Source organism: Calliphora vicina, chromosome 1 (assembly GCF_958450345.1).
Source record: "Calliphora vicina chromosome 1, idCalVici1.1, whole genome shotgun sequence".
Classification (NCBI taxonomy): domain Eukaryota; kingdom Metazoa; phylum Arthropoda; class Insecta; order Diptera; family Calliphoridae; genus Calliphora; species Calliphora vicina.
The window spans coordinates 86690286-86715992 of record NC_088780.1 but is presented as its reverse complement, the minus strand read 5'-3'; the positions used below and the strand labels follow the sequence as shown (position 1 = coordinate 86715992).

Below are 25707 nucleotides of genomic sequence, written 5' to 3'. Positions count from 1 at the left end.
ATTGTGCTGGTGGCATTTGTCGGGCTAATTAAATGATTATTGAGTATTGAAACATCATTAACAACAAATCGTGGTGGTGGTCATTTTGTTTTACATAGTTATTAACTTACCAACCAAAATCTGCTGGTAATGTGGTTAGAGACATGTCATTTAAACCTAAAACTGTTAAATTTTTTAATTGTGAAAAACCAGCGGGTAATTTTGGAATTGGATTTGAACTGAAATCAGCCACTTGTAAGCTTTTCAAGTGTTTGATGTCATCGGGAATGTCTGGAATATCTGTAATGAAAAAATAAGAAATAAAATTAAAATTAGTTGTCATCATTGTTGGTATGTTGTGTAAAAAACAATACTTATTTAATCATGAATTTTTGGCTGTGAATTTATCTATTTTATTTAAAATATTAAGCGCAAACTATTTCCAAATTCATTATTAATGTTAATGATATAAATCTATATAAAATCTTTCCTTAAATGAATTTGTAATCATAAGTTTCTTAAGATAAACTGCCTAAGATAAATCTGATTACATTTCTTTTTCATTAATTGAAATCAATCCACACGATATGTGAAACTATCAGCTCAATAACGTTTAACAAATAAAGTCAGTCGCATCATAACATATCAAATCAATGTATTGCATTTCAGTTCAGTTGATTTAACATTTATAAATCTTTATTAAATTGCAACATGGAAAGTCAATAAAACAATACGTACAACGACAAAAACAAAGACAACAATGACAGCAATAACAGCAATAACTCGTACACCACCCATACACTCAATCGCATTTCAAATGCACAAAGAACAATAGAAACTGAAGTAATTGACCCTTTAAACGATTCCATTCACAAGTTTAAAGCAACAACAGAAACAAAAACAAATACAAATCCTAGTATTCAATACTACTCGTAGAATTAGTCAGAGAGGAGCTACCACATGATTGGTACTCGTACTCGTGTTTTCATAAGAGAACAATCTGAAAAGAGCTTTCGAAATTTAAGAGATTTTTAGCCATTATTGAAAACAACATCTATTAATATCAGATATTGATAGAATCCTGGACGTACTTTCACAACGAACATAGTTCAGGAAGTCTGATGTCAAATGAATCAAAACTCGGATAACGTTTACTGATGGCATATTTTATTTGAAATTTCGAGTTATTGGGAAAAATAACAATATTTTCCAAAAAATAAAGGTTGAAGTTCTATTAAAATGTTTCTATATTTAATTTACCAACAGAACTAAATTAACAATATAAACATTGACATTGATAGCCCATATAATACCCTACTCCAGGCGCGGATCCAGAAGGTTTGAAATAGAAATTCACCCCCCCCCCCAAATCCGAAAAGTTTTCATATAAAAAAATTAGAAAAAAGAAAAGTGTAGAACAAATTTAATTCACAAATGGCTGACCCGGATCCGCGCCAGCCCTATACATAGAGCAAATTATTTTTCTTTTAAAATTAAATTATTTTTTTTTTCAGGAGTAATATTCGGAAGTAGCTCTTATATGGGAACTATGACCAAATATGAATTAAATTTTAAAACAATTTAAAAGTGGATATTCAATTTGCGTGAATTACAAGTTACAAAGGTCTTCGGTTTACCACAGAAAGTGGCCTTGACAAACGTTGCACTTTAAAGAATGCCTTTAAATCCGGGATCGGCAGACATATACTACTACATTTTGCACTTGTATAAGTGTAAGAGCGAAAAAACAAGAAATGAGAAATAGTTGCACTCTCATCCAGGCTTGCCAGTATTGGGGATTTGTCCCCAAAGATGGGGATTTTGTAATGATTTTGGGGACAGAAAATTTCGTTTGGGGACTGGGGATTTTATTGGGGATATATTCAAATATTTCGGGGATTTTATGGGGATAAATAATTTAGGATAGGTTTGTTTTTATTACCGGTAATAGCAATAAGTTAAAAATAATTTAACTTTATTTCATGTTTTTGAATGGAAAATGGAGATGTTTAAATCTATTAAATGTAGGTATCATAACACATAATATGATACAATCTTTAAATCCAAATCAGTATCTCCAAAAAGTTTTCTAATTGTCGAATTTTATGTGCAGATCACAACAAAATTTAGATGGTAAAGTTAAATTAAATTTACAATATGTTATTATCAAGTCGGTTTATGCAAAATCTTTGGTTAAAAAATATACCACTACTAATTTTCTATAAGAAAAGATCTTACGAGATGCAGAGGAAAAAAAATGTTCAACCAATTGGAATGAATATTTTCAAAAGAATCTTTGACAAATTTACAAGAATTTGGGTTTGAAGGAACCTTCTTGATATTTTAACAAATAATTTGAAGTTTGGTTTTTGTGAAAATTTTAAGAAAAACAATATTTGGGGATTTTTGGGGATATTTTTAATTTTGGTTGGGGACAGGCATCAAAAGTACCTGGCATCCCTGCTCTCATCTTCACTACAAGACAGACATGGAAAACTTAACATGTTAACTAACCTATTTGTCTAGCAATTATTGTATATTAAAAAATAATAATTTACAAGAAACTTCTAAAAACCCATTTAACCATCTAAAGGTGAGAGGAAAAACATTTAAAATAGTTTATAATTCTAAAAGCTACTTAAGATGTAGTGTAGATGCTAAAAAAGGTACAACAATAATATGAATTATCCACCTCTGCTTTAACATTTATTCATAAACATTCATGTGCTAAACCAAGAAACGAGCGACAACACAACCTTCTTCAATGACAACTCATAAGAGACTGAATTGTGTTTTCTATGCGTGTGAGTAGTCTGTGTAAATTTAGTAACGCCCACAATGCACTGTGCATAGGAGTTGCCGATCCCGGCTTTAAATGTACCCAAGAATGGAAAAAATGCTTTATAAGTGGTCTGTAAAACAAAGGGAAACATTTTTTCCAATATCAGCAGCGATTTTACGATTTTGTATTTAATTTGTATTCCAAAATTAATCGAATCAAAATTATACAATGCCAGTAAAGGATTGTTGAAGAACGTCGACATGGAATTAGATTTTTTAAAATTACGAGCGAGAAATTGTCTTCGAAACCTCATTTTATTGATCCACTTGTGAAAATGTTTAAGGTTTACGTTGATGATCATGGTTTGACACTTTACCAAATCTACAATGACAACGAATCCGGTTTATATTATAGAATGCTTCCAAATCACATTCTTGTCACATGTAATGAGAAAACGGCTCCCGGAAGAAAAATATGTAAAGAGGACTGGATCCATCACGAATTTGTTCCTCACGTAAGTTAGTTTTCACCAATTAGTAAAAGTAAAAAAAAAATTAAGTCCGAGAATTTTTGGCTTCAAAAGGTCTGCCGCAAAATGCAGTTTTGCTTTTAAATAACGCGATGTGTCACGCGGTTGAGTAACTAAAAAGTTATGACGGTTTAATTATAGCAATGAATCTACCACCCAATTCTACTGCGCTCATTCAACCGTTAGAGAAGGGAACAAATTTGTAGCTTAAACTAAAAAACTTCAATGTCAAAAATGCAGTTCAGGTTCTAGCTACGTCCTGGGATAAAATATCAGTGTCCAATATCCGAAAATCCTTTAACGCCTTGCTCGAATTCGGTATTGAATGGAGTGAAGAGGATAACAAGCCCTTAAATATTTTACAAAATATAATTGAGGAAGAAAACGATGACACGTGTAGCTGAAATTGTTACGGAAAATCTTTTCACAAATGCGGACATAAACAATTGGATTCAAGAAGAATTTCATGAAAGTAATGATGAGCAAAGAATTATCAGATACGGAATCAGAGGATTTATACGATAGTGGTCATGAAGAAAACATAATTAAGGTGGACGATTCTATAACATCGATAAACATATGCATACAATGAATGGCTTTGGAAAATGATAAGCCGACCACAGAACTACGTATTTCGACTGCCATTTTAAAAAATAATTGCCAAAAAATTAGTTGCTTTTTTGGCAATTATTTTTTAAAATGGCAATTCAATTTCTTTAAAAATTATTAAAATGTAAATATATCAACATGCCAGAATTATTTTTAAAAATATTTTGGAATCAATTCTGCAATGCACAGACTCAATCGATAGTTCTAGCTTACTTAAATGTTATCTGGACGATTTTTTCACTGTCATGGAACCGTAAAAAAAAGATACTTCCTCTGTCAAAACCAACAATTTGGCGGCAGCTTTTTGGAATCACTTAAACTAGAAGTATTTCCTAAACAGCCCACCTATGAATTCAGTTTGTATAGCAGCAAAAAAAGTATTTAATACGATTTACGAATGTTAAACGATTTAACAGTAAGGCAGGGAAGAATAAAGTTATCCTACATTTGCCAGCACAGCAACTTGTGCTGTGGCAAATGACAAGTACAACTATACGCAATGTTATTAGATTTTTTTTATTGTGCCACCAAGTAAACAAGTATTTTCGCATTGTGTCTAAACTTGTTGATTATCAATCAATGTGGGGGAAAAAAAAGAAAATATGCCCAAGCAAGAGTAGAGAATTTCAACTAGAGAGCAGGATAAAAAAAGGATGACTTGACAACCAATTACTGTGAATATCCATAAAATAAACTCTTATGAGCATGCAAAGAACTCGTAACTTACAGCCATCAGAAAACTAACTCACACACACACACATACTTAGCAAGGATATGACGCATTCCTCTTCCTCCCACAATCCATAGAAAATAATTTAAACAAAAACTAGTTTTACTGCAACTAACAGTTGTGACTTTGTTTTTTCTACACCACCACTGTCCCACACAGTGCCAAGAAAAACATGAAGATACGATGTCCAATAAATGGCCCTTTAGAAAAGCGATTTTTCGCAAACTACAAACTTTTAGGATCACTTATGGTCTGTTGGTTTGTTCTAATATAGTTATGTAAAAACAAGTAAGAAAGTATGGTCGGTCAAGCCCGACCATATAATACCCTACACTAAGAAAAAGAGTAAAAACATTTTTCTTTTAAAATTTCAATAATTTGTATTTTTGAGTGATTTTCGGAAGTGGGCCTTATATGGGGGCTATGACCAATTATGGACCGATCACCATGAAATTAGTTCTTGTGATTTATGTCTATATTAAAGTTAAGTATGTTGAATTTTGTGAGTATACCAACATTTTTAAGCGATTTATGCACGTTAAAGTAATTTTCGGAAGCGGGTCTATATGGGAGCTATGACTAATTATGGACTGATCGTAACAAAATTTGGTGACATGAATTTTATATATATAAAACTTATTTGGAGCGGAATTTGTGGAGATACATATATAAATTAAACATTTATGACTGATAAAGTCCAATTTCGGAAGGACATTTGTATGGGGGCTAGGTGAAATAATGGACCGATTTCAGCCAGTTTCAATATGCTTGGTCCTTAGGATGAAAAAATAATATGTACCAAATTTGATCGAAATATCTTCAAAATTGCGACATGTACTCTGCGCACAAGGTTTACATGGACAGCCAGCCAGCCGACCAGACGGACGGACGGACATCGTTTAATCGACTCAGAAAGTGATTCTAAGTCGATCGGTATACTTTAAGGTGGGTGTTAGACTAATATTTTTGGGCGTAAAACGGAGATAAAGGAAAAGGATTTTAGACCGATGCTGTTTGCTAAAAACCTTGGAGAAAATCATTGACACTAAACCTACGAATGTCGGTGGACCGGGGATTATTATCTACCTTTCAACATACCTTTATGGAGGAAAGGTCGGCTGAGACATTGGCAATCTCTTGTATGTATTTGGCAATTTCACACTAGTGGCATTTCAGGATATAGAAGGAGCTTTCAACAACGAGGAATCTGCAACAATAGGGTCAGCCACACGTGATTTGTGGTTGGACCATTAATTTTTAGGTTTATCAGGGACCTTCTGGACTAGAGAACCATCCAATCTAAAATTGGAACGGCTACAAACTCAAAACTTGCCAACAGGCAAGTGATATCGTGCCTTAATCCCAAGGATTAAGGCACGATATCACAACGAATCGATAGAGTGTAAATCCAGACAAAGCTGAACTTGAGGTGTGTTTTGGGAGTATTAGTCTGGCTAGCTTTGAATAACAAAATATTATTTACTTACTGCCAATCTGCGATTAAATCCCTGACAGATGTATATCCAACATCGAGTCTGGACCAAGAATGAAGGGCACCCATAAACTGCATGGCGAGACATTCGACAGGAGTACTCAAATAGTTACGTGGACAAAGGGATATTACAGGCCACAGTGTTACTGAAGCCATGATGAAATAGATTTTCTATGTGGCAATCCGTTGTTCAAGTGATGCTTACCACGATCTCTCTCAAATAATCTAGGAGAGAGAACCTGTATGATCACAAGAATATGACCTTGGTTGGACGATAATCGTACGTCACCTCCTCGGACTACATCGCTTTTAACTAAGTAATATGACTGCCTCATAATGATTTTGCAGAAGTTTTCATAATGATGAAGATGATGAAACTATCTATCACTTTCTGGCAGTTTGAGATCTACTTGGTAGGTTTTTATTCACTCTGAACTATCGGATATTGAGTTGGGGTGCATCGACTCCTTTATTAGGAGGATCAGATGATTATTGAGACCAAATATGTATGGTGGCTTTGCATCCGTCAAATTATTGATATTTTTTCGATCTTTTGTTCAACTTTTCAAAGAGTATTGGCCATCCTGTATCGTCCCCGTTACCACTCTCCTTATTTATTTTATTTTCAGAGAGCTGTGCAAATTCAAAATCGTTATTTTGAAAGAAAAAATTAATTATAATTTTATTTTGTATTTACGTTTAAGTCCCATTAAGTTTTTTTGTAGGGCTCTATATTTGCCATAACATCGCTTTGTAATGTGAGTTGCATTAGTTTTGGCCACCAGTATATATAAATTAAACAGTTATGACCGATAAAGTCCAATTTTGGGAGAACATTTGTATGGGGGCTAGGTGAAATAATGGATCGATTTCTGCCAGTTTCAATAGGCTTCGTCTTTGAAACAAATGTATGTAACAAATTTATTTGAAATATCTTCAAAATTTCAACCTGTACTTTACGCAGAGGGTTTACATGATCTGCATCAACTCAGAAAGTGATTCTGAGTCGATCGGTATATTTTAAGGGGGGCTGTCAGACTAATATTTTGGGGCATTACAAACATCTTTACAAAACCCCACCATGGTGGTGTTACCTTACACATAAATTGAACGGCTACCTGTTTGAGTGACCCGATAGACTAGACGATAATGTATTTTGCTATCAATCTGAGAGTTGCGGGTTCGATTCCCGCCAGAGACTCTGGGCGTATCAGCAGACAAACAAAAACCCTCGCAGTTTTTTTTTAAATAGATATTTCCCATTGGTTATGCTCTTGAGCTTTGCTTCTTTGGGTCGGTATGTTTGTCGATTTGGCAAACTTTTAACTATTTTAATCTGAACTTTAACTAACACATTCAAAGAGATAATAAAAACAACAATTGAACATAAAAATCTATCCTCCTACAAATCTTCCATGTTCCCCTTCTCTGCATAGAATAAGAAAAATTTTCCTCAATGACAACAAAAAGGAGTAACAATCTGAAATAACAATAGATATTGTGTTGACCTAGATTTGTTTTCTATACACTCTTAAAATAAAAAATAAAACACACACACTCGCACTCGCACACAACAATATATACAATTACAACATGTTTATGTATGTATGTATGTAATATACTACGTAGAGTATACTCTTTTATTACATATATACAGTTAACACTTGTATACAAACAATTTACAATTTACATATTGCTAAATGCTTTTATACTAATACATTTATAAACTATATACCTATTAACAAGAGAGTACTTATGCATGTGTTCAAGGTTTAACACCCTCTTAAATATTTACAGTAAAACTTTGATATATGAAACTCCAAAGGAAAGTTCGTAAAAAAAACTTTTAATCAATTAACTCATAATACTTGAATTATAAAAAACACATTTATATCTAAAAGTTCTGAAAATATAAAAACCGATAATAATATCAGAATTCCAATAAATTTGAGTTATTTGAGAAAATAAATCGGGAGAGGAATTGGGGCCATTATGGAAATTAGAGAAAAAAGGGCTTGGATATGACACTATATGGAAATGGTAGTCCAAGGGTCACTGAATGAAGCCGTAGTAGTATATTCTTTGGTATTCACACAAAATATTTTTTCATTTAATTATGGAAAGGCACACATTATTGTTTAGTTTTTATTAATTTTATTTTTCATTTACAGGAAAAAATTCAGTAGAATTTTGAAATGTAATAAACTTGTGCACAGAATCGAATCACGGAATTTAAAAGAAAAATCAAAAGCAAAATTTTTAAAAAATATTTTTTTATAACTTCATTCCATAATGGCGCCCCTGGTGGGTCCATAAGGTCCAAACTTGAAAAACTTCCTCCCTGCGCATGTCTAATTTCATTAGAATCGGACAAAGCGCTTAGAAGTTAAACATTCCAAACTGCTCAAATTTCAACAATGTTGTGAAATTAATTGTCAACTGCATGAATACGCTGTCATGTACCGTTGTGTTTTTATTCTAATATTATAATGAAGTCTTAAAGATGGTTTAGTGGTTAGGGTTTAGATAAGAAATTGCATTGAAAATAAAGAAAATACGAAAGTTTGAAAATTGCTGGGGCGTTAAAACAATTAAGATAGCAAAAACCTTTTTTTTTAATTTCAATAATTAATTTTAGTGAATTGGGAGGGAATTGGCCTTATATGGGAGCTATAATTAATTATGGACCGATCTCCATGACATTATGTCGTGTGATTTAAGTCTATATGAAGTTTATTTCTGTTGAATTTTATGTTTATATCAACAGTTTAAAGAGATTTATGCTCGTTAAAGCGGGACTTATATGGAATCTATGACTAATTATGAACCGATCGATCATCATAAAATTTCGTGACGTGACTTCCGTATATACAAAACTTATTTGGAGCGAAATTGGTGTAAATACCTAGTGGTAGTCAAAACTAAAGTTACGTACACACGGTTGTCAGATTGTCAGGAACATGGTCAGAAAATGGTTAACACAACCATGAGAACTTATGTTGAAACATATGGGTGTTAACCATTTATTGAACATTTTCTGACAATATTGTAAGACTATGACGACCGTGTAGACGTAGCTTAAAGCAACCGACATCTGTCAATCAGTTATAGAGACTAGACATTTAAATTTTTGAAGAAACCAGTATTTTCTTCTTCATAATATGATAGATATTATAATATTTCATATATTCCACGTTTATGTGCTCGAAGCCGTTTATTTCCCCACAAAATCGCAAAGCCAGGTTAGCTTTTGCAAAGCTAACAAAGCTGGAGTAATATATTGTTCCCGGATGAATCCAAATTCAATATAAAAGGCTCCGACATGAAGAATTTCTCTGTAAGAAGGCCAAACAAATTAAAGCCTTAAGCCTCAATATTGTAATGGCACAGCAAAACATGGTGGAGGGTCCATAATAATGGTGTGGGGATGTTTTTCATACGCTAGAGTTGTACCAATTCACCAAATAACTGAGAATGTAATGCTGCCTTATGCAGATGAAAACATGCCTCTTGTTTTGTTTTGCCAACATGACAATGACCCGAAACATGCTTCGAAACTTGTCATGAAATGGATGTGTGAATCAAAAGTAAGAGTTCACGGATGGCCAGCTCAATCGCCTGACTTTAACCCTATTAAGAATCTTTGGAGCATCGCAAGATAATAAGGGATTCTAAGACGAACAAACCCACCATTTTTAATCGTATCCAGGACACATGGCACAATATTTCTAAAGATCAAATTTAAAGACTTATTGATTCAATGCCCCCGTAGATGTGCTGCCGTCAATTTTATAGTTTCTTCGTTATTTTGAAAGAAAAAATTAATTATAATTTTATTTTGTATTTACGTTTAAGTCCCATTAAGTTTTTTTGTAGGGCTCTATATTTGCCATAACATCGCTTTGTAATGTGAGTTGCATTAGTTTTGGCCACCAGTATATATAAATTAAACAGTTATGACCGATAAAGTCCAATTTTGGGAGAACATTTGTATGGGGGCTAGGTGAAATAATGGATCGATTTCTGCCAGTTTCAATAGGCTTCGTCTTTGAAACAAATGTATGTAACAAATTTATTTGAAATATCTTCAAAATTTCAACCTGTACTTTACGCAGAGGGTTTACATGATCTGCATCAACTCAGAAAGTGATTCTGAGTCGATCGGTATATTTTAAGGGGGGCTGTCAGACTAATATTTTGGGGCATTACAAACATCTTTACAAAACCCCACCATGGTGGTGTTACCTTACACATAAATTGTTTTAAAAATGTATAATATGAAAATTTGTTCGTGTCCAAAGTGTGGAGAATTTAAATTTACGTAGTTCATAATAACCGTGATTTACTGTACATTCAAACTTGATATTTTCTCCTTTTTTTGCAGTACATCAGCCTGTTTAATTTATATTGCGAGTACGAGTGTAAAAAAAATCATGTCTGTCGCATATTCACTTGTCTGTGAATTATTTACATTTTTTTTTGTTTAATTTATAAAATAAGAGAAACAGTGTGAATATGAATTTTACTAGACAGTTCAATACATTACATTGAATGTATTAAAAATATACATATATGTGTATATAATTATTAAGTTTGCAAACAAACAGACTGACAGACCATCAAGTCAGTCGTCCATTATTTTTGAGCAGAAGATAGACAAACAGTTTGGCAAGCAGATGGGGGTTTGTAGGGGTAGTTTTGAATATTTTAACTTTTTGCCCCATTACAGTTTTTATTTCAGGTGATGACAGGTGCTTGTTCTTCTTTTGCAGTTTCATCGTAATTTTTTATGAGTTTTTCTTTTTCTCTTTTTTTAATAAAAGCCTACATTTTCAACATGATTGACTGACTATACAGGGCGATATTATCAGGGTTAATGTACATACATATTTGTATGCTAACACATTTTTAAGAAGTAGAAGTGTGTTTATATACACATGTACGAGTATATCCCTATAAATTTATAGTAAATAATTATGGGTGGGTAAGCTTTTCTGGTAGGTTTTTTACATGATTTTCTTGTAGTGTATAAATAAAATAAAGGTGAGTCATATAAAAATGTGTTGGTTTGAATTAGATAATAAATAATATTCGGAAATACATAAAGAACGCACGAAATACGCGGATACTTTGTTCATACGAGGATAGTCTGAAAAGTTGTGTAAAATGTAAGTCTGACAAATACAAATCAATATTATGCCATAAATATATTCAGTAATTGAGCTAATGATTAATAAATTGAGTTAGAAAATGGTATCTTATACGTTGAAATAACTTTTTAGACTGCCTTCGAACTACTTTTTTTTGTTTGTGGTATAAACTGTAATAATTCTATTGACAAAACATTTTGTTAACAAGTTGACATGAATCAATAATTTGATTGCGTATTATTTTTATTAATTTACACAACTGCAGATGACTGGAATACACGGTGCTGCGAAAGCATTTCCAAAAATATTGCATTTGTTTATTAGCGTCTGTTTATTAAAGTTTAGATAACATAGTTATGTCAACAACTAACATTGCCGTTTTTATTTCTGGGAAAAACTTTTTAGCACGAGAAATTTTGTGTGATTTTTTTTATAAATCAAAGTTTTAATAACTTTTAGTCGCCCGATCTATTGGAAATATTTTTTTTCAAAAGGTAAGATATTCTTCTTTCAGTCTATGCATTTGTAAATGTTAAACATTAACACTTATAGGAATGACAGAGAGAGACAGCAGACGGATTAAATTATCTGCCTTGACTTATGACTCCACAAGAAGATCCACAGCCAGGAAGTTCAAAAGACGGAGAAAGAACAAAATAACGTCCGTTATGACAATATCGACCACTTTCCAATCTGGCAAGGCAAAAAAGGTAGTGAAACTATGCAAAAAGTCGCAAATGTTTGCTCAAAATCCGATCTTCATTTATGCTGCTCAAATGCCAAAAATGTTTTTGTGAGTATCATCTAGGGTATTCAATCGATTAACCGTTAATCGGTTAACCGATTAATTTTTGTCGGTTAACTGTTCGAATAATTTAAAATTGACAATTTTCAAATAACAAATAAACCGATTAATTTGTGTCGATTAACCGGTTAACCGAAATTTATTTTTTTGCACTTTATATAGAAATATACCCCACATGAAATATGTTCCCATTTCCCATTTTTCGTTCATAAACTTTGTTCATGTGAAAAAATTTCCCATGTTGTGAAATTTTTAGATGAAATTTTGTAAACAATAAACAGCTGCTACGAACAAAATTAACTATTGTGAATGAAAAGTTTAGGGGAATATCACGATAGTAATTTTCCCTTCGAGGGAAATGGATATTTCATGGGAACATAAATTTCACATGTTTTCACGATAGGGGTGATAGTTTAAAACACACAAATTTTATTTCTTAACTCGTGAACATTTCCTTCTAGCAATAGTATTTTTGAAGTATTATACGAAAACTGAAACTAAGGAATTTGGTAATGACCATTTTTCTAGAATGTTTCTATGATGAACTTTGTCCTAATGCGTCCGAGGACGACGTGGTATTGGACGAAACTGAAGACATTACTGATACGAGTCTTTTGTCAGAACTTGACGTAACTAATAAAGTATTCAAAATCTAAAAAAAATTCTAAAAGAACTCCAATGGTATGGTGGAGGATTTTATATGCTTAGAGAAAACTAAAAACATAACTGAGCAATTGGATATTCTTTATCATGCCTTACTTTCGATTTCTACAATCAGTGAGAGAGTAAAAAATCATTTAAAAGAAAAGCATTTAACTTATATTCTTTTTTTAAAATATTATTTCAGAAGATTCCCTATTTATTGTTTTATTGAATTGTTGATTTTCCCTTCAACATAAAATTAAAATACAAATTATTCGGTTAACCGAATAATTTAAAATTAACCGATTATTAACCGATTAAATCTAAACCCCGATTAATTATTTGCTCGATTAACCGATTAAACCAGAAACCCGTTTAATTGAATACCCTAGTATTATCGTATAAAGTAAAACCGATACTTTTTGTATATTTTTCATTGGTTTTTCAATAAAATCGTATCATAATTAATGTTTACATCTTATTGTTTTTTACACCTAAACGGGCAACAGTGTCCTGAGACACTCTTCACCTTTTTGCACCTGGTTCCTAAACTTAATTTGACAACTTTTTTTAGCTTTTTAAAGTTTGCGAGATATATAAAGATTAAACAAAATTCGAATACTAAAGGGATAATTTTAGTAAAAATGTATATAAAAAGATAAAGTCTAAAATAATCAGTATAATTTACTTATATTAACAAGCATATTTCACATATTTTATATGTATACCCTTCACCTTCGTGAGAAGGGTATATATAAGTTTGTCATTCCCTTTATAATTTCCATAATATAATTTTCCGACCCTGTAAAGCATATACACATCTGCTCAAAATAATAGATACACCAAAATTTATTTTTTAAAAACGAAAAAAAATAATGGTATATTGTAAAATTATAAAAAAAATTCAGTCGATTTTTATTTATAGTTAAAAGGAGAGTAAAAAACAAAAACAAAATATTTCATAATTAATAATAAATATTATAAAGTAAATTAAATTTCTTAAATTTCGAAAAATTTGGTGCTCATAATAATAGATACATTTTTAAAAATTCTTATTAAACAAAAGCTAATAAATTTTATCTTAAAAAAATTAGTTTATTATTAAAGTAAAGCTAGTATCCAGTATATCCACCTTTGTTTTGTAAAACTTTCTCCACTCTTCTGGGCATACTGGATATCAAGTTCTGACACTTCTCCAATGGAATCTCGTACCATATTTTTTGCGTTTTCTCCCATAAATCGTCTTTATTTTTGAAAACTTCCTTCGAAAGCCTTATCTTTAATTCACTCCACAAGTTTTCTATTGGGTTTAAATCAGGGGATTGGCTGGGCCAGCTTAAAACAGGTACGTTATTCTCCAAGAACCAGTTTTTAACTAATCTTGAACTATGTTTTGGGTCGTTGTCCTGCTGGAATGTCCATATTAATGGCATATTTTCCGATGCATATGGAAGCATTACGTTTTCCAATATGTCTCTATACCCACTAGCATTCATGGTATCTTCTATTCGGAATATCGGACCAACACCATTCCATGAAAAGCAACCCCAAACCATTATGTTTCCCCCGCCATGTTTTACCGTCTTTTTTGTAAATTTAACGTGGAATTCTTTACCTTTTGGTCGGCGTACATTTCTTTGGCAGTCGTTTCCAAACAAATTTATTTTTGTTTCGTCGCTCCATAAAATATTTCTCCATTTTTTTTCGCCTTCACACCCGTGCTCTTTAGCAAATTCTAATCTTGTCTTGATATTTTTTTGGCGCATTAGTGGCACTTTTCTGGCAATTCTTCCCGGCAATTTAGCTTGTAAAAGACGACGACGAACTGTTTGTGGACTGATTTCGTTACATAGCTCCGCAGAAATAGCTTTCGATGATATGAAAGGGTCTTTTTTAACCATAAGGACGATCCGCCTATCTGTTTCTGGACTGGTTTTCTTTGGTCTACCGCGAGTTTCTCTTTTTTGTTTTTTAGATAAAGCATTTTGGACAAAATGTAAAGATCTTCCTATGCTCTTTGCTATTTCCCGTAATGATTTTCCTTTATTTCTCATCGTTTGAACAATTTGTTTCTCATCTTCGGTACAATGATGATTTCGTCCCATTTTCTTCAAAAGAGTCCTATTTTTTATAAAATTGTTGCTAAAATTTAAATTATACTTACTGTTTCACGTAAATAGGAACAAAAAATTGCACAAAAAAAAAATTGTATATAAACAAATTACAAATTACTGATGTGTATCTATTTTTATGAGCAAATAATTTTTTGTAATTCAAATAAATTCGTTTTTAAAAATCAACATGAAAGCAAATAGTTGCCAGATTTTTGACTGACATGACATTGCCAGATAGAAATTTTAATAATATGATGTATTCTTAACGCTTGCGAGGAAATTTTCAATGTTACCGCCATTTAAATTTTTTCCAATTAGGTGTATCTATTATTTTGAGCAGATGTGTATATTCTGGATCCTTATACATAGATAGCGGAGTCGATTAAGCCATACCCGTATGTCTGTCTGTTCTGAAGACCCCAGATATCTTTGGGGTCCACAAATGGCTGTGATATGAGGAAAAAACTAGGACAACCTCGATTTTTTATCTATTTTTGACCTATACCTGGATTATTAAGTCATTAATATAGACAATATGGATATCTAATAGATAGATATAAAAATGAAATGGTCCATGTATGGAGCGCTGGAGCGATTTGACTGATTTTTTTTTATTCGATTCGAAATTTTCAGGAGATGGTTTGTAAAGACAAAAAAATTCAAAAATTCCGGGTAAAACTCGGAAATTCTTTTTTTTTTTTTGAGTCCAGTCAACTGTAATAAAAAAGCTCCCTAAAGTATGCTGTACAAATTTAGATATTTTATTTGCAAATAATTAACAACAGGCTGGTGTGCGTGGGTTGGAGAAACTTGAAGAACTAACATTAGTAGATGCTACCGGGCGAAGCCGAGGCGGTATAGTATATATAGTAATCAGTGTTGCCACCAAGAAAATTATAAACTACACATCCTCATACCTAAATTACACATGTAAATAAATTTTCGTGATTTCAATAGGAGAAATTGTCTAAAATTGTCATGAATATAAAAGGTTTTTCACAGTTTGGACCAAATACGATCACTTTATTGTCAATGGACAATTTTCACTTGCGGTGATTTTAATTTATCCAGGAATTGGATATATTAGGGTATTAAAAGAAGGTTAGCAATCTCTTTTTTTAATGAACTTTTCTAATTTAATGAATTCTTGAGATCAGTCAAATATGTCAATCCCAAATACGCTATTAACAAATATTAATCAATGTTTATTCGGAGATTATTCCATTGAAAATTGTTACATTTGTATTAAAAATTTAACAATATTTAAAAAATAGCACACTGTTTGCTTTCGAATTTGAATTTATTCCTATTTTATATAAAGTGCTTTGAAATCAGTTTTGTTTTCAGTTTCAAAGATAAATATTTTTTAGTATTTGTTTAAAAATTATAGCTCTGACCATTTTCCTTCACAGTAAATACTTTACCAGTAAAATCTTGTAACGTTTATATTTTTAAAATTTGTTGTTATAAATTTGAAATAAAGCTTCCAAAATAGTAAATAGTAAGTCAATTTTATTGTTTATTATTTAAAACACACACCAGGAACTAGACAGACAATAGCATAAACACAAAACAGTTCTTACGGGTAAAAAAATAACTAGTAACAATTTGTAAAAAACATTTTCTCACACAAATTCCTACGTTCTTGTTTTTTTCTGTTAAGATTGGCTAACGTTACCCCGAAATAACTGCAATTACCGTTACCGATATAATAGTTTATATCGTTATCTGTAAATACCGCTACCCTTATTCTATAAACAATTTAAAATTATAAAAATACAAATTTTCGATTTTGGGTTATCTTGAAAATTAACGTTTTTCCAATAACAATTTTTAATAACTTGTAAAAATGTATAGTTATTGAATACTATTTGTTGTTTTATATTTTTTTCATGTTGGAATTAAAAGTCTTTAATATAAACCAAAATTTAGTTTCTATTACCAATATTACGCAAACAAAACTATCACAAACGGCGAAATGTCCACTTGGAAAACCAAACGTAGCAATCTCCAAATTACTTATCGTATTTTTCTGCAAACCTTAATGTTAATTTAGTTCAAACTAGATTCATATCTTCATACATATAATTCCATTATACTGAGTATAGGAGTAAAATATAGGATAGTAGCTATTCCCTCATATAAACGTACATATTTATTTCAGTCGGTTTTGAAATCTGAACAATCCATAATTCATTCAATTAAAATCCAAAATATAGATAAAAGACATACATTGACAATTTATTTTGGATATAATTGGAATTTAAAATTACACGTGAATTACACATTCATTCACTCAATTACACATGGGCTACACATCCAAGTTAAAATTACACACAATCACCCCTATCGCGAATCAATATTTCACATGCAATATTTTCCCTTTTCCTTTTTTCGTTCATCAACTTTGTTCACGTGAAAAAATTCCCCTTGTTGTGAAATTTTTAGATGGAATTTTGTAAACAATAAACAGCTGCTACGAACAAAATCAACTATTGTGAATGTAAAGTTCATCGTGATATTCCCGATAGCAATTTTCCCTTCGAGGGAAATGGATATTTCATGGGAACAAAATTTCACATGTTATTGCCGATAGGGGTGAATATGTGTAATTACACATGAAGTGGCAACACTGATAGTAATAGACATTTCAAAGACCTTTGCAACGACTTATATAAACCATAGTAAGTTGGACCAACAATATTTTTAAACAGAATTCTTTTTTCACGAAAAAATTAAAAACAATAAAAAAAATTTAAAAAAAAACAACTTTTTAATTTAAAAAAAAATTGAATTTAAAAAAAAAATTAAAAAAGAAAAAAAAAATTTAAAAAAATAAATTTAGTTTACCTAAAAATATTTAAAATTTGTATTTTAAAGTATAATTTGGTGAAGGGTATATACGATTCGGCACAACAGAATATAGATCTCTTACTTGTTTTAATAATATTTAGTGTAGACGCCTTACTTTAATGTCTTGGATAGAATTACCCCAAGACAAGATGTCCTAGAAATTTAAAATTTCAAAATCGATTCAACCCTAACTCATTGAGTTGAATAATGTTTAGTGATTTTAACTATAAATCATTGCATTAACAAACTGGATTGCATTTCCAGGTATGCTATTGAGTACTCATTATTAAGAAAACGTATTCGGAACATTCTTAGAAGCACTGCATGTTGAGTTTGGTTATGTTATGGTAAATTACACAACAAATTATGAAATTGAAATATTCATTTGGGGGATGAATAGCGGTCTGCTATTAGGTCGTATTGTCATAATGTCGTAAAATATTTGTTTAGTTTAAACAAATTCTTGTTAAGCTGCAAACAAAAAAGTGTTATTTTATGACAAACCAATAAACATAGCTCAAAAAGTCTTATTAGTTTATAACTTTTTTGTTTTAAACCCAACAAAAATTTATTTAAAATAAAAAAAATATTTTATGACAATACGACCTAATAGGAGACCGTTTGAACCCCCCAATTATGTTTTGCTGTTAAATTGAAAAAAAAACTAAACAATTTAAATTATAATTATAAAACCTTTGACTTAACATTATTATTATTTCAAACTACTACTTTATGCAAATGAAACATTTTATGCTATTTGTTACTTGTAAGTGTTTTTTTTCTGTTTTCCAACAGAAACCCCAAAATGAAGGGTACATATTTCCGGAAATCAATTAACTATGAACCCTGTGTAAATGATGATGCTTTATAGTAAACTATTAGAACTGCGAGTACAAGTAAAGTGCGTGTAATTTTTGAACAAGTGCATACCATGAATATTTTCACTTGAAATTAACTTTTTTAATTAGTTTATTTTTGTATTCCCTAGTTTTTGGTGACTAAGCAACAATTACAAATAATAGTAATAATAATAACGTTATTTTTTATTTCTGTTTATTTTTTATATAAATTTAAGTTGAGTTGCTATAGAAATTATAAACGCAATACGCGCGCAACTTAATTGTATAAGTGTAGCAGCACCAATTAAAATACTCAACAACAACACACCCATCCACCCCAATTATTTGACACTATTTTAAACTATTACAACAAGTAGCGATTTTGTTGCTAATTTAGCGATTTGTTTCGCTAATAATACTTGGATATCGTTAGCTTGGTGAGAAATCGTACTAAGTCCAGTTTTTATGAAAATTGAGATTTTAATATAAAATGTTATTGTACAATTAGTTTATCAAAGATTAATAAAACGATTTTATGGAAATACTCAATATTTTTAAAACACTTCGTCAATGATAATGCACTAACAGTGCGCATGCTAAGCGGGTGTATTGCTATTCTTTCATGACCACTGAAATAAATATTTGGATTGTTTAATATATTTCGAACTTTAAAATATTTTCCAAATTTGAAATTAATTTAATCAAAACAATGTAGTAAAATAATCAAACAAAAATTTTCTATTAATAAAAATTTGACGAAAATGATTAATATTGAAGATTCAATTAATGTACTAGGATAATATGTCGCAGACAATTTGATTAAGATTGTTGACTTCATTATTAAGCAATATTTTGTTCCCGCCATTTTATCGGTCTAAAATTAATTTATTCTAGTATAAACTCTCTAATAGTTTATAAGGACTGAGATCGAAAAAACCTTAACACAAGTTTTTCATTAAAACTTTTACCCCAAGTATTATTTGATTTTTTTTTTTGATCAAGTTACCTTTGAAAAGCATGTCAGTTATTATGTTTAATGTCAATTATGTTAATTTGTTGTTAATCTGATTAAACTGAGTGACGTGAAAAAGAGCGTACTAAAATTATAAAATATTTTCAACAAAACCCAACTTGGTCCTACAAAAAGTTGGCCAAACATTCAAAGGTCTACCGTCAAACTGATTCCAATGTTATTAAACAGTATCGGGAGAACATGTTCGTTGATAGAAAACCTCGTTCAGGTAGAACGAATAGTCCACATGATGTTTCTAAATACAATAATAACTCCCAACACATCCGGTAGGAAAGCAGTCGGGTTAGCTCAGTACTCGGACTATTTGGTACGAAAAGTTAAAGCCAATGCAGGTTTAAAAACATACAAGACTCAAAAAGTTCCTGACAGGAACTCTGCTAAAAATTTAGAGGCCAAAGACAGAGCACGAAAATTGAAGTCAAATTGTATACAATAAATATACATACTGCATAATGAACGTACGTATGGAAAATTTTTCGCAGCTTCCGGGTCAATAATTGTATGTTGCTGATGCTCGAAGGAATGTTGTAGAAAAGTTTAGGACCCAAAAGCAGAAAATTTTGCCAAAAAGTTCTTGGCATGGCAAGCAATTTGCAGTTGCGACAAAAGAAGCCCAACGTTTGTTATAAATACCGAAATTTACATCAATAATGTTTACAAAAGAGGGTGCTTTTATTCATAAGACTTCCACTTATTTTTGGCCTGATTTTTGGCATCCTATCACTATAGTAAACAAGGTCTTGAGTTGTTCAAGAACAATTATGCGGTATTTGTACCAAGAGAGACAAATCCTTCATACTGCCTGGGGCTAGGCCCAGTGGAGAGATATTGGGCTCTTGTTGAAAGAGAATTGAAGAGCACACAAAAGCTGTCCATGGACTACCTGCTCCAACGAAGTGACAGAAATCACTATAAAAACCTTATTGGCAGGGTTTCCGGAAAAGGTTCATAAATTCATCAGTATTGATTAGAACTATACAAATAATCACCCTAACTTTATTTTAAAATTATATTTGAAATGGACTTAAAATCGACTTTAAGGCTTTCGCAGTTAGGCTGAATATTTTTTGTAAATTGTAATAATAATTTCAAACAAATACAAAAAATCAAACGATTTTTTCGATCTTACTACAATTCACCTTTAGTTTTTTTAAATATGGGCAATTCCACGAGAATCGCTACCACGACTGAAAACACAAAAACCCTTGAAACTTTTTTCAAGATGATTTGAATAGAAGAAAATAATAAAATGTTACTATGTGAAAGTATTTAGATCATATAACAACATTTTAAAGACAAAACTAATAGTTTAAACTGATTATATTTAATTTTTTAATGTTTTAGGCTAAAATTGCGGCGAAAATTAGGCTCTCAATTAGCTTATAGTATGAAATGAAATTTGACTCTGATTGTTTTTTTGCTATTGTCAAATTGTTTATTGAAACCGAATGTATATTTTCTATTAATTTTTTTAGTTTTTGTATACATATATTTACATAATATATATTGTTTTATTATAAGAGAAAAATCTGTCTGGTACGGTATGTCACGTACGATATTAAATTTAATTTATTATCAAATCATCCAAAGATTGTTTTATTTAAATTTGACGGATTGTAAAGGAAGAATATTTCGTTTAGTGTAAGAAATTAAAAGAAAACATAACGCCTCTCACGATTCGAATATTTTCGCATATTTCTACATGTACCTCAAAATGAGTTCCGTTCTATGTCACAACAATATTTCGAAAGAACTTTTTATTATTTTAAAATATAGTACCCTCTGAATGGAACATAAAGACAAAATTATTTTTCAGATACTCATATTTTTGCAAAATCTATTCCACTCTATTGGCGTACAAATGTCACGTACGATGATATGGAATTGCCCATATGTAAAGACAATCGCTGCAGTTGTTCTTGTTATTAGTTTAATCTGAAGTTAAGAATGAAGTTTAATTAAAATTTTTAATTGGAACGATCTATTTCATACTTAACCATTGCTATTTATTGTTTTATTAATTTTTTTTAATTTTTAACAACAAAAATATTTATCATTTTGTGTTTTTTTTAGTTAAATAAGGGTTGTAACTTTTAGTATGATATATTTTTTGTTTTAAGAAATAAACAAATTTTGTTCCCTATAGAAATAGTATGGAAGCAATTGAACTGAATTAAATATTAATATGGAGTAAGGTTTTGAATTTCATCTTTAAAATTTCATTTGTGAAACAGTTTTGGATTTTTATCACAACCACATCTGGGAGCTTCAGAAAATCTATTTCAATCGGACAGACGTACATCGCTAAATCGACGCCGAAACTTTTTAATGTTCGCAAAGGAATGTTGTAGAAATTACAAACTTCTCTAGTTTTGCGTTTTTTTTTGTTAGCAAATATTGATTGGCATCACTGTGCCAGAATAATGAATCGAATTTTGTAGAGTACTCCACCCTTTTTAGCAACAAAACAAACTTTAACAATTACAAACGTTTTTATTCATGCTGTGATTTTATTGTTTGTAATGAAACACAAAACTATTTTATGCAACTTCATCCAGTGTTGTAGGAGAATGTTGTTCATACACACAAAGCACCGGAACCATTCGTTCGTTCACTTTTGTGTTTTTGAAATTACAATTTGAATTTGGAGCACAATTCCAAATGAAACCGATACAAAAACACCGAGCCGAGAAATAAGGTCTATAAATATTTGGTCTGAATGGCTGGTTGGCTGGCTGTCTGTCGTCTATCTACAATTTAATGTTTTGTCTATTTATTGTGGTGGTGGTGGTTTTACATGTGAATAATAATAATAATAATCTCTATACATGCAACATGTTCGACTTGTCCATCAGCAGCCACATAGTAAAATAGACAACAAAAGCAAAACAATAACAAAAAGTGGCAACGGCAAAAACTGAGCAGCCAGCAACATTTTAATGGAAAGGAAATACATAATGAAAATGGAATAAACAAGAACAAAAAATTGAAATAAAAAGCCTAGGAAAAACACAACAACCGACGCACGTGCTTCACAAAACCACCAAAGCAGAACCCATAAAATGAGTTAAAGAGTGAGTGTCTGTTTGCCGGTATGAAACACTGGAAACTTAAAGTACTTTACTTTTTATAAAATCTCATCTCCATCACTGCAGCAAGCAACATCAACATAATCATCCACTATCATCATTATCATCGGAATAATTTGCTGTACTGAATGGCTGCTGCTGGCTATAAACTAAAGTGGAAAGAAAGCAAGTACTTTGCATGACAATGACGCCAAAACAGCCAGCCACCCCAACATCTCGACTACAGTTAATGGAAAAAAAACTAAACAAAAAACCTCTTCAAAAACTTAAACATTCGTTAAACTATTAAACCATAGAGCCCGCTAAGCAGACAAACCAACAGTGAAATAATTGTACCGTCAGATAATAATAAAAACAACAACAATATAAAAAAACAGAATCCAAAAGACTTTAGATCAGAGGTACTTGAAAAAAATTTATCTTAGCAGCGTTTGAGCATAAAGAAAACATTTCTCTCTGTAAAGAGTTTTTGTTCTACACTTTGTTTGCAATAGCTTGTCTTCCTTCATCCTGAGGTTTTGATTATGAAACAACTCTAGAATTAAGTAGGCAGTCGAAAAGTTTAATGTCTTTAAAAAGTGTTTGGAATACAATGTAGTTTGTTGCTATTAATGTTTTTCAAATGTAACAATCTTTTTTGAGGGGAAGTATACTAAAGGGAAAAGTTCGAAAATTGTGAGTTTACTGACAGATAAAAATGCATTATAAATAAACTCTTTGCAAACTCTCTGCTAAGCCTAATCGGTCTGCTAGTTAGCAGATCGTTGTGTGCGATGTATTTTTCGTTATAGATACGGCCAATAATGTTTGGTTATATTTAGGACAAGTTTTTTAAGCTTTTTGCTTGAAACATACGTTTTTCATATTTTGCTGTGGGAATCGAACCGGTATGCTCGATTTTTGTCTAGCTGCTTACTAACTACTCCATGTACGAGTTAACCATGGTTTTAAAATAAACAAAAAAATTAATATATCATCAAAAAAAATGGATGGCTTCGACTTGTCTGGGTATATTCCAGTTTTTTTGAGCCTTTTTGCTTACCTATTTTTAATTATTTTGAGCATTTTTCTGGTTATATTAGTATATCATATTAAATTTATAAAGAGTCATTAGGATAACGAAAAAATGCACATTTGCACCCTCTCTCACTTCATTCTGGGTCAAACGACCTTTATTTTATATTTCTAAGTCCATTATCACAGACATTAAAAAAAGTCCCATAAACGTTCCTCTATATGAATAGGACTATACCTCAATCAGGACTATACCTAGTAATCATAAGTTCTGGTACAGGGTTTTTTTCCGTGATAAAATCTTGAGGATTCTAACGATATTTCGATCGTCCACAGATTCAATTTTCTGTTTATTTGTTAAAATACTGGAAAAATCGAAAAGTACTATTAAGTTTCACTTTGAGGATTCTAACTCATTCAGTGTTATGTGTGTCTAATTATATGATTCTAGTTTCTTTATTATAAAATATTCGAAATGTACTACAAAGTCCGAAATTGTGAATTCTCATACACATTAAACCGACCATGTATGCTTAATTTTATGGCTTTATGTTCATAGTTTAAGAAAATATTGGGTGTATATAAATACTTATATGTTTTTAATAACTTATATGTCATTTATTCTCACTTAATTATTGTAATAATTTGTTTAAACAACAGTTTTTTTTGCTTCGAAAATGTCAAAATTTTTCACATGCGGGAATTTTTGCTTTACTTCTTTAATTTGAAAAAAAAGTACCGCTGAAGCAAAGCTTATGCTTATGGTGAATGTGTTTCAATCGGTTTGTGCGGTTCAAAAGTCCAGCCAAAAAAGTTTGAAGACCAAGAATTAAAGATGAAGATTGTTGTAAAACTCAACAAGAGCTCAAGCAGCAAAAACTTTTGCGAGCAGCACGATTCATCCAAAAGCTGGATAATTTGGTACCATATTAATTGAAGCCGAGAGACCTTGAAAGACGATTTTGCATGTCCGAAATGATGTTTGATCGTTATAAAAGAAAATCATTTTTGCACCAAATCATTAAAATGGATGCATTACAAAATAACCCGAAGCGTAAGAGATCGTTTGTGAAGCCCAGCCAACCAGCCGACTGGAAACCAAAGCCAAATATCCATGGCGCTAAAGTAATTCTCTGTATTTGGTGGAAGCAAAATGGTCGAATCTATTATAAGCTGCGGAAATCTGAACAGACCATTACAGGGAACCTACATATACAGAACGCCTCTGATTCGTTTGAAGCGAGTATTAGCCGAAAAACGCCCAGTATATGCGGCCAGTCAGGAAACCGTAATATTCCATAATAACAACGATCGGCCACATGTTGCAATTAGGGTTTTTATCCCGGGAATTCCCGGTACAAATTTCCCGGGAATTTTGCCAATTTTTACACTACCCGATTCCCGGGATTTTTAGTCGGGAATCCCGGGAATTAAAAACTGACGAAAATACATAGAAAACAAGTTAGAACAATGAAAAGTTTTTTACAGTTTTTTGCTTATATCTCGGCAATAATAGACCGCTTTATTATTATTTATTTTGGGTTTTTCGTATGAAAATTTAAAAAGTGAATTCATTCACCCTTATCGTGGTTGGCGTAAACGTCTTACGCCTACGACTGTTTCGTACTAGATTAAAGATAAAATGAAAACTGTTTCTTTAATCTGTCGTAGGCGTATGAAATGTACGCCAACCACGATAAGGGTGATTATTTATATAATTTATTTCTTATTGAATTATTCTAATTTCTTTAAATTTCTTCTTCAAATCCATAACAAAATAGCTTCAAAAGTTTATTAAATGATTAAATTTTTCTTCAATTCAAATCTAGTACAAAAAGGATCAGGACAATTGTTTTAATTAATTTTGTAAATGATTTGATTTAACAAAAATTTAATCAATCAAAGTTTGAATAAATTCTGTTATTAATTAACTTTAAAATTCACCCCTATCGTGAAAAATATGTAACATTTTTGTTCCCATGAAATATCCATTTCCCTCGAAGGGAAAATTGCTATCGTGATATTCCCCTAAACTTTTCATTCACAA

General features: G+C 31.2%; 1 protein-coding gene across 4 annotated transcripts in view; it reads right to left on the bottom strand.

The window, feature by feature from the left end:
• The window catches only part of scrib (scribble), a 444246-nt gene that overhangs the window by 317194 nt on the left and 101345 nt on the right, over positions 1-25707 (bottom strand). For all 4 annotated transcript variants that reach the window (XM_065515081.1, XM_065515077.1, XM_065515078.1 and 1 more), the window contains exon 4: positions 111-279. In XM_065515081.1, coding sequence (XP_065371153.1) covers positions 111-279 — 169 coding nt within the window. The remainder of the gene's footprint in view (positions 1-110; positions 280-25707) is intronic.